Raw genomic sequence first — 10,518 nt, 5'->3', positions numbered from 1 at the left:
TGCTTCCGCAGTGCTACAAAGAGGGAACACAGAGGAAAGCCTTTAATGCTTGTGGGGTAAGTTGGTAAAGAAATTAGCTTCTGAAAAACTCAAGTTGCCCTTTTAAAATGCTTAACTGTTTGTACACTGCCCAAAAGTTCAGATAATCACCTGTTTCTTTCTCACAACCTTTTCTAAGTATTCATACACCTGCAGCAGCATGATGTCAGAGTTTCATGAAAAGCACAGTGGAATATTTTGAACATTTTTGGTTTAGTGAATAATTTCTGTAATTGCTGAAACTCTCTTAGTGCTTGGTTTACAAAACTTGTGCTGGTAAAAGTGTTTGTTTATGGAAATGTAAATGCCTTGTGCTGAGTCTCAAAGTTTTAGGTACTGTGGAATTTGCATATCAAGGAGTTAGACTGTAGAGATTGTTGCTACTGAAATAAAATAAATGGTGTTCTTTGATAAATATGATGTTAATGACGGGCAAAAGCATGTAATTAAAATTAAAGCACATTTTTAGTACTTCTGCGTTACTACTATATTAGAAATGTTTGAGTTTGAAAGTACTAGAAATGTTTGATAGTACTATCAACACACTGCTGTGATAGCAGCAATATACTGCTGATGAGACAAATCAAGTACTAAAGCCACCTTTGCTTGCAGTAATTATCATCACTAATATTCCAAACTAATGAACATTGAACTTAAAACTATGCATTAAGACTGTCTGTCCAAACTGTGACAGGCTGCACTATTATCTCCTGTTTCAGACTGCACTCACAGTTCTGACTTGCACTGAATTTTTGGGAGAGCAGGCATGACTAGGTGAGCTCATTATTCTGATAGCAAATGGCATTTATCAGAAAACACGTTGGTTCGGTTTTGACTGTGGATCTCAGTTGCTTGTCAGTAACTTTAAAATACAGGGCTTTAAAGTAGCTTAATTTCTAAAAAAAGATCCTCTTGGCTATGTTAGACTAAAGCCATCAACAACAGGATTCAAGTGCTCCTTAGGTAAATCACTGCCAGTTTGAAACAGGACAAGAATACAATGTTATAATTCCAATGACTTGTTTGGTTTAGTTTTTTTTTTCCCCTTTCTCACTGCTAGGATTCCAGCAGGAAAATTTCCTTGACCTTGTGTGTGGGTAGCTCTTGAGGATGGCAAGCAAAGGACCCACGACTCCTACATCAACAAAGAACTCCAGTACTGGAGGGACCAGTGGCAGCAGTAGCAGTAATGGTGCTGGGGACAGTGCTAATCAGGACAACACTTTTGAATGTAACATCTGTTTGGACACTGCCAAGGATGCAGTTATCAGCTTGTGTGGACATCTCTTCTGGTAAGTGCTCGAGCCCCGCCCGATAAACCACAACACTGTGTATCTCTGATCACACGAAGCCTAGGATTTTTATAATTCTGGATGTCAAATAAAATGTCGTGTATAACACGAGTAAGAACCATGGGTTTGGTTTAGGAGCAGTTTGGTGTTGCTCCTCAACTGTTTTATTTTGCTCATGTTCCAGGGAGTTGGTTTGTTGCGTCTTAAACTTCCTGTACTTCTGGGTTATTTTGTAAAAGCAAACAAACGAGTAGCCCCACCGGTGTTCGTTGATACTACTTGGTTATGTGTGTTATTTTATTTGTGCTGCCTGGTCTAGCATAGGTACCTAAATTCCTTTCTAACTTGTGCATACCTAAACCTGCATCTGAAACTGGGTTCTGGAGGCCAAATTGTAGTTTTCATACTTCCTACAAGCTTGCTCTTTTTAATTTAAAACCGTAAAATAAATTAATGAGATAACAAGCTTTTCCATGGGGGCTGTTTCTCTTTTCCCATGGTATTGTGGTTGTAATACCGACCTTTCGGTTCTTTGATCTGACTTGGGCAAGTATCACACAAACATAATAACCATGCAGCATTTCTTATTTGGGTAACTTGATCTAGAATATATAATTTCTTTAATGTTAAGATGTTATTAAGGATTGACATGGTTAAATGTTTTTTGTTTGCTTATTTTACATAGTAGGGTGAATTATGCTCTTTAATAAAAAGAAGCCTGAAAGAGCATTTCTTTCTGTGTTAAGTGTATGTAACATCTGAAAATCCAGGTTTTTATTCTAGGAGGAGATGGATAATCACTTGCTGATGGCATGTTAAGATAAAATTAGATTGAATTATTGCACAAAAGGATTTGGAAGAATGGAACCTTAAAAAATAGCGCGTATCTTGTCTCAATAAGACCGCTTAGAAAGCAGATGGTTGCTTAGCAGTTTTATCTTGTACCTTGCTTGTTTGTCTCTGACCTTTTTTTAAGTTGCCATATTAATTTAATCTTGAGTAGTTCTATATAAAGAGAATTTCTCTGCCCTGATCAACAGGGTATGATCTCAATAGCTGACCCTGCTCTGAGCATCAGGTTGGACTAGGAGAGGTACTCTCCAGCTTGAATTATCCATGATTCTGTGAATGTGGATGATGATTTAGCTAAATGTCCCTTGTGTGACTCCTTTTAAGGTCCTGAAGTCTCATTACTGACATCTTTCTCACTTGCATCTTAGCTCAGGGATATCTTTTCACTAAGATTACTTAGGCCTCTCTATGGGCCTTTGGTATTGATGAGGACCCAGGAATCAAAGGTGATATGCAGAGAATCATGTTAGCAACTTAGATTGTATAATCTGAAAAGACCAGTGGAGATCGGTCTTGGGCTGTGCTTAAAAAATTATTTTAATGGGAGGTTATGGAACTGGCCCAGCTGGATTCCAGGATTCTGTTGCCTCCAAGCTGTGCTATCCGTGGTACACTTTATATGTTTGTCGGATCGAGTTGTCAGTAACTAATTCTCTTTTCTTCTCTTTTTCTGCTCTGTAAACAAATTGTCCTGGGAATGCTCACAGTTGGCCTTGTTTACACCAGGTAAGACAGGTTTCCTTTTACTTGGTCTTTCATCAGCTGCTGTTACTCAATAAAGTGGTTCTCTTGGTTCTCTGGAGTGTCCCCCTCTTTTCAGATGTGCTGCTTTCTCTCCAGGGCAGCCGCAACCTGCTAATGCAATGTCATGCGCAACACCTTGCAATCTGCTCTTTCAGCAAAAAGACAATTTATTCCACTTGCCTCCCACTTCTGAGTTTCTTAAACACTGAGTATTCCCAGTTTTGGTAGGAGAATTACTGTAGGCAGTTCACAGGGGTTTCGTTTGCAGGTTTAAGCGCTGAGTGTACTTCTCTTTGCATAGGTAGTGTTGTATTGCGGTGCCATTATAGAACAGATGAAAGGAGGGCAGGACTGCTGGTGCTGTTTATTTCTGCTTATTTTACTCCAGTGCAGTTCTGAATGTCTACAGGTCAGCAAGTGGATCATACCAGAACAATAGCCAAAATGCCAACTCCACTTTGGAGAGTACTTAGCACTTAGTAAAATGTTTTGCTCCATGGCTTTCTGAGAAACTGCTGAAGTCTCTCTGCTTGGCTGCAGATGAGGTTTGCATATTGTTGTCTTCATCGTCTTTTACTAATTTTCTTACAATTTCTTTTCTTTTAGTGGCTAGAGACCAGGCCAAACAGACAAGTGTGTCCTGTATGCAAAGCAGGAATCAGTCGAGATAAAGTTATTCCTCTGTATGGAAGAGGTAGCACTGGGCAGCAAGACCCCAGGTAAGAAACCTAAATAAACTGCTTTTGTGTGAAAACTGAAGATGACACTTAAGACCTTAAACTAAAGATGAAACTATCAAAATGCTGGATTCACAATTTGAAATACTTTGCCAGAAGACAGATAGAACTGATATTTCTGCCAAATATTTCTGGCTTTTTTAGGGCCTGGGTTTGTATACCTTATTTTTTGTTCAACTGGCAATTTATTTTAATTTTAATTGGGTCTTAATTATCATATACAAGTGGCAGGTTGCAATGAGTGTTATGACTGGAGAAGCTTGCATGCAGTGTTTACTTCCTCAGTTTCTAGCCTTTGCAATGGGACATTGTTATTCAGAAGTGCAGGACCTGAATTCAGGGATGTGGTGCTGAAGGTTCGTAAGCTGGGTGGTCTGCTCGCTCATGCGCTGCCTCCAGCTGTGCTGCAGCATGGCCCCGTGACAGCGTGATCCGTTTTATTAGCCAGGCTATTACTGCACATACCATTGTCACGTATCCTTGCGCTTGAGCTAATTTCACAACTTCCTGCAGAGAGAAAACTCCGCCACGACCCCAGGGGCAGAGACCTGAACCAGAGAACAGAGGGGTAAGTGAAAAAACAGGCTCGAGCAGATAAGATGTTATTGATAGTGGTATTTATTCATCCTGGAGGACATAATATGTGCCTGAGATCCTGTGTGAGGACCTTGTAGCTTACATGTCTTGCTAATCCCCATAGGTTGGTCATGAATCGATAGCCGTGGTGTGGCAGAAAACTCCCTTCCTGCAGTACTCTCTAGCATCCCAAAGAATGGGTTAGCCTGAATCGTGCTTCATGAAAAGAGCCCTGTGAGGCATCACTGGGAATGCTCTTCATAGTTGATTGTTCTCCCTACATAAATACAAGGAACACTTTGCTTTGAATTTCTTTGTGGACATATATTTCCGTCAAACTCTGCCTGTCACGGAAATACATAATCCACGTAGGAGCTTATTTTTTGGCACTGACACCTGCTTCTAGCATTTCTACGGGATGTTACTGTTCCATGGCATTACAAGCAAAAGAACGTAGGTATCTGTTGGATGCTTGTTAATTTGAAGAGGGATCTGTGGTTTTGTTGAGGAGATTACATAGAGTGAGTGTAAACAGCAGCTGGCATAGGTTGAACAGACGTGGGAGTAACCAGGAGGACAGACCACAGTGTACTTTAGCGCGGTAGTAGTGAGCATGACCTGATGAAACAATCACATATTTATGTGTAACTCAGGCTAGGGTCCTCAGAGAGCACTTGTATACCTCATGCCTCGAGCAAACAACTCTGCTGGGTGTGATTAAGGAACATTTCTGTATTGAATGTACTGGGAGCTCAGCTGTCCTCCTTCACTAGGGAGTTGCCGCCTTATTAAACCGGCTGCTGTGCCTTGTTTGAACCCTTTAGCTGGTGCTGCTTAAGTCAGAGGAATCTGGGATGAAGACGGCAGCAGTGACGCTGCCATCCGGTTTCCTGCAGGCGCAGGACCTGCCATGCAGAGTGCTTTGCTATCCCTGATAGTTAATGGCAAAATGCTTGAAAAGTCATAGTCAAAAGGACTGACTCCTCAATTTAAGGATCAACCCAGAAATTATGTATTTTATTGTATAAGTGAAATCATCTTTGCCCTCCCACTGTTTGGAGGCGATAGCACGGAGAGCTTTTCAGAATTGGTATCACTGTTTTAATTCTGAGACAAGAGGACAGTTTGCTGGATTACGGAACGTGGAGACTGTGAGCTCTCCATGGTTAAAAACATGATGCAACTACTTAGGTTCGTACACAGTCGGTTTTCAAACAGTACACTGCTTTTATACAGCAGGATTCATGCTGATTCAGAAGACATCTTTTGACTTAACGTGGTGTTCTAGTCTGGATCCTGTAGCGGTCAGTGTTGTTGCATTGTAACTCTTCCTTTGTTCCTCCTTTCCTTATGTCTTGCGTTCCTGCTCCAGATGACTTTGCTCCCTTAATTACAGTCCCGCTGGTTGTCTCTTTTTTTGTCACTGTTCTCCTCTATAATGCTCTATGCATCCCACTGGCAATTTATCACTTTACTGAATGTTTAAATGATGCACATGTATAATGAAAATCCAGGCAGAGTATTTTTTTACAACGCCTTTCTGATATGGCTGGTGGCCATTAATACAGAATTATTAATGCATTGTTAAGGCATTCTAAGTAGAATCGGTATTGTTGATTTTGATGTGTTGTCAGATATATACTACTTTAAACTGAGGAACATTACAGAAATGCTTTTGTTAATTTGTGGCCTTCAAGCAAGGACTGCAGCTCCTATTTTTCATTTTCTCAAATTTTTGGGTTACTCTGGCAAGCTTGCTACTGTGTGAAACATATTAAACCCCAGAGAACTAAGGAGGTGTTTAACAGTAGCGTGGCAGGCTGAAAGGTGCCAGACGGCATGGTACTCCTTCAGACTTAGGAAAGCCAGGGAGAGGGAATGCCTGCACTTCTCCAAAATACTCTGAAATTGGCTTTAAATGATCGGTACCTTTTTTCTCTTCTGGTGCTTTGTTCTCTGCAGGGATTCCAGGGCTTTGGGTTTGGCGATGGTGGCTTCCAAATGTCATTCGGAATTGGGGCGTTTCCCTTTGGTATATTCGCAACAGCATTCAACATAAACGACGGGCGACCTCCTCCAGGTATTGTGCATCCTGTCTTCTCCCCGAGTCCTGTCACAAACAGGTGTTTACAGACTCCCTTGTAACTTCTAAACAAACAGCCTGCTAAAAGACAAAACTTTCTGAATGGTAAAGAAATTGGTGTTGTGAATAGAAACACAAAATGAGGCAGAGCACCCAGCAGAAAACGTAGTCTGTGGCTTACATGTTTTGTACAGGTGCTAATGTAAGAAACAAGTTTGTCACTTCCAAGTGATTTGCTGAAGGCCCTCTGAGAGGTCAGTGGTACTGGAGACTTCTCCCCTTTAATTCAAGTGTCTCCTCTGGTACCCCAGAAGAATTCCTCTGAAAAATGAGACGAGTTGGACTAGAATTTCTAATAATCGTAAAAAGGAGGCAGTAGAGGTATATGAATGAGATCCATATTTTGAGAACAGCAGGAAAGGACCATTTCCTGAAAGATGAGAAGGAAAAATTTCAGCTGGTGCTCTGTACCACAAAATAATGAGAGCAAAAATTGTTCCTTTTTCCAGAAATTTATCTCTGAGACAGTCATCTGTATTCTACAAGAAGTAACTTTCTGGTGAAATAATGAAAACACAGTTGGGTTACTCCTAGTGGCCTTGCTCTCTAAAAATGAAGTAATCCCCAGAAAACCACCTCCCCATCTGCACTGTAGACAAACTGAGTCTACCTGTTTTGTTCTGGACTTCCTCTGTGAAAGGTTTTACCTGGCAAATCTTCTTCACTGTGTCATACGACACAGGAATTCTGAGAAACAGAAACGCATTCTTTGTGTCACACCTGTGTTGCCAAGGACCTGGGTCAAATTAACTTGCCTATTATCTATACTTCGGTGTCCACTGGAAGCTTGTGTGGAGGTGAGACTGAGCTAAGGAGTATGTAAATACCTGCTGCTCTAACAGCCGTAATTTAACCAACTCCTTCATCTGCTTTTCATCTGTGGATTCAGTACAGCAGATCCAGAAAGGCACTGCTTTAGAGCTCGTGTGCTTGTCATTAGTTCCCTTGGTCAAGGCTACACACGCAGCTTTGCCCATTTTACCACTTCCTCATTCAGAGACGTTTCACCCTGATGGGGAGGAGCACTCAGGCAGAGGTGGTGAAGTTCCTTAGGATGGAGACAGTGACCTTAGCTCAGCAGTGGGCTTGGCTCAGCACTGTGCCAGAAGTACTCTGAGCACACCTGCGTGTACTCCAGCACTTGGACCTGCCTGTTGCTATTAGTCATGAGTGGGTTTACCACAAGTCCTGCTTCGGGGAGCTGCTGCTTGTCTTCCATCTTCCAGTATGGCTGGTCAGTCTGAGGATAGGAAATAGCAACAGTTTCTCACCAAGTAGATTGCCTGCATGTCTTTCAATTTATGAATGCACTGTGTTGGAAATATACACGATTCTGGAAAAGAGGAAGGAGCTGAACTGTTTTTTTTTTTACTTCCTGTTTTTCAGCTGTTCCAGGGACTCCTCAATATGTGGATGAGCAGTTCCTATCCCGCCTCTTCCTGTTTGTGGCTCTGGTGATAATGTTCTGGCTGTTGATTGCATAAATTTTTTCCATTATTCTGTATATTCATGGCCAACAAGGCCACTGAAACAGTTACAAACTGCTTCCCCATCCCATTTAAAACCTCTTGGTGTCTGGTTCCGTAGCTAACGATGGGCTTCAGGAATTGGTGGTACCACAGCACAATGAGGAATCTCACATTCTGCACCAGAGTTGGAAATTAAACATTGGTTAAAAAGCGTATTTCATCTCAGCTGTCTTGTACAACAGGGTCCTGCCACAAACCACGGGCCTAGCTCTGCTCCTAAAAGGAGTGCTGCTTTGAAATCCTGTGCCATTCGGTGACACCAGGTGTATGTGAGAGTTGCCCCAAGGTAGACTGGGCAGGTAAGGAAACTTCGGCAGTGTGATCAGTATCTCACGCTTGGCAACCACGAGGGATCTGCCAGAGCTGTGGATGGTAGCTAATGACTTCGCATCAACATCCAGCCCTCTTCAGGAAGTCATCTGCAGCACTGCTGAGACTGTGGGCACAGCATATGATGCAAATGGAACCAGGTGTGGAGACTGGTTTCTTTTCTTGCTGTTACTTCCTGGCGTGATGGAATACCCCTCCTGAAGCGGTTCTAATGGCTGTTAGAAGAAGGGATACAAATTTATGCTGCAATTTTTTTAAAGCCTGGATTTGCTGGAGCCAGACACTGGAAGATTCTCTCTTTCTGGAGCCGGGTGGGGTTGCTGAACAGTACAACACACCTGTCTGCCTCACCCAGCCCAGTTCCTCACTGACAAAACAGTGTTGTCTTCCTTGGTTCTGCGCAGCAGCCTGTGGCTGCACTCATGGATAAATAATCCCCTCACAACCTTGTCACTGTAGCTACATTAATTCTTCCCAAGGCTTTGAGACTTTCTACGCAAGGTCGTGTACTCCAAATAAAAGCCTATTACAGATCTGAGATCAGCTTGTTTGGGGAGAGGAACAAAAGGCAACTTTACATGAGTTTTGAGGTTAAACTTGTCATACTGTAAAATTATACAGGAGGAAAAATGAGATCCTGCCTTTGCTAGCACATTCCACAGTAGGGAACATTTGGAAGAGCTGCTCTCTACTGTGTGTACAGCTGCTCCACGCCACAGCAGAACGGCTGTAGTGCAGGGGTCTCTGCAGTATCTACCAAAGATATGAATTTGAAATGCTGGAGGAGAATATTTCAGAAGGTAAGCACTCTGCAGCTATTTTGGAATCCTGTTGGGTACACAGCTTTAAAGAGTACTCCTGATGTATTTGTGTAGATTCCTTCAGAACAGCAGATACGAGAGATTCCCTAGCAGGATGAACAGTTTCCATATTTCTCTGACTAGGCAATTCAAAATTTTTTTGTCTTTATTGTTTTTAGATTATTTTGATTCAGATCGCTGATAGTCATAATGATTTTCTGCAAGACAAATATTGTGACTTCCTTGGCAAGAGACAGACAACTGACAAATCAACTCATAGAAACTTTTGTTTCAATAGCTAGGGTTTTTCTAGTGTATGGATGAGGTTCCTGGGCAGAACACCTTAATTAATTGTCGTAGGAGCTTATTTATGTAATTATAAACTGTTTTAAGTATCAAGACAGAGGATGACTGAAGTTTAACTTGCCTACCTCCAAAATTCCATCTGGCAAGTAGAATGTTGCAAGGCTTCTGCAGTGTTTTGCCACATCTAGTCAAATTTACACCTGACTCGATGATAATCTGCCAGAATATATTGCTCAACTATTTGTAGTTGAAGTGGTGCTTCAACTTTTGTTGCGTGGCACGTTTGAGAAGCTTAACTTCTGCATATGGCTGTTGTCAAGTGTGTAACTTGGTAACTGGGACCCTTTCTAGGAGAAAGGCTGTTTACCTGCGCTCTAATAAAGCAACTGGCTGTGGTATAGTGTCGCAGCTTTGACTTCCTTTCGTGAGCAGGCAGCACCACCTGCTGATGAAAAGGCGAAGTTCATGTGATAGTAAAAGATGGTTTTCCTTCTTAATGTGGTGAGAACCTCGATGCTGAAAGGAGTGGAGTATCCCTTTAAAGCCTTTTTCCGATAAAGAGGACAGAAAAGTGACTGTAATAGGTTCAAGAGGTATTGAAACTGATTTAACTAACATGTTTTAAAGTACAGCATTTTAATGTCGTGGGGTTTTTTCTATCTGTTGGTGAGACGCATAATGGATTTAGACGGAGGTGGCTGCAGAAACATGACTGAGAGTCGTTATTTTCTGGCAATCCAAGAATGAAATAGTCTTAAAAGTGTTAACGCTTTTGTTCCTACCTTTTTCTTGGTGTGCTTTTTGTATCGTACCACTCCCCCCTGCCCCCCGTACTCAGACTGCACACAGCCCATAACGGCTCGTTTAGTGCATTACCATTACTGTTCACTAATTTTCACTGTTGTGAAAGTGATTTAGAATTAAAAAGAAAAATGGTTTTACATTGACCGGAGTTTGCCGCCGTTCCTTTGCGCTTCGCGGGCGGGCGGAGGCGAGGCGCTTGCCCGAGCGCTTACCTTGAGGATGAGATGCGGAGGAGCCCGTTGCTGGTCTCTGTCTCAGGAAGCGGGAAGGCCGGGGGTTCATTGCTCCCTCACCGGGGCACCGGCGGGCGTTCCGTACCGAGGAGGCTGCGAGCAGCGGCCGCAGGGCTGGGCCCAGGGACGAGAG

The 10,518-nt window shown here is 42.4% G+C and overlaps 1 protein-coding gene across 2 annotated transcripts; it reads left to right on the top strand.

The window, feature by feature from the left end:
- The first annotated feature begins 1,094 nt into the window (after window positions 1–1,094).
- Window positions 1,095–8,450, top strand: RNF185 (ring finger protein 185). Of its 2 annotated transcripts, XM_010160908.1 has the most exons (6): window positions 1,095–1,331; window positions 2,891–2,909; window positions 3,534–3,646; window positions 4,178–4,232; window positions 6,203–6,320; window positions 7,770–8,067. In XM_010160908.1, the coding sequence occupies exons 1-6, from the start codon at window positions 1,150–1,152 to the stop codon at window positions 7,865–7,867; spliced, it is 585 nt and encodes a 194-aa protein (XP_010159210.1). In that variant the 5' UTR covers window positions 1,095–1,149; the 3' UTR covers window positions 7,868–8,067. The 2 variants fall into 2 exon arrangements, with proteins under 2 accessions (XP_010159210.1, XP_010159211.1); XM_010160909.1 differs by lacking the exons at window positions 3,534–3,646; window positions 4,178–4,232 and having other exon boundaries at window positions 1,150–1,331; window positions 7,770–8,450.
- Window positions 8,451–10,518: the final 2,068 nt, after the last annotated feature.

This window comes from Eurypyga helias, unplaced genomic scaffold (genome assembly GCF_000690775.1).
Source record: "Eurypyga helias isolate BGI_N326 unplaced genomic scaffold, ASM69077v1 scaffold43331, whole genome shotgun sequence".
Classification (NCBI taxonomy): domain Eukaryota; kingdom Metazoa; phylum Chordata; class Aves; order Eurypygiformes; family Eurypygidae; genus Eurypyga; species Eurypyga helias.
Note: the sequence above shows the minus strand (reverse complement) of the source record. Positions and strands in the feature narration are given on the sequence as shown.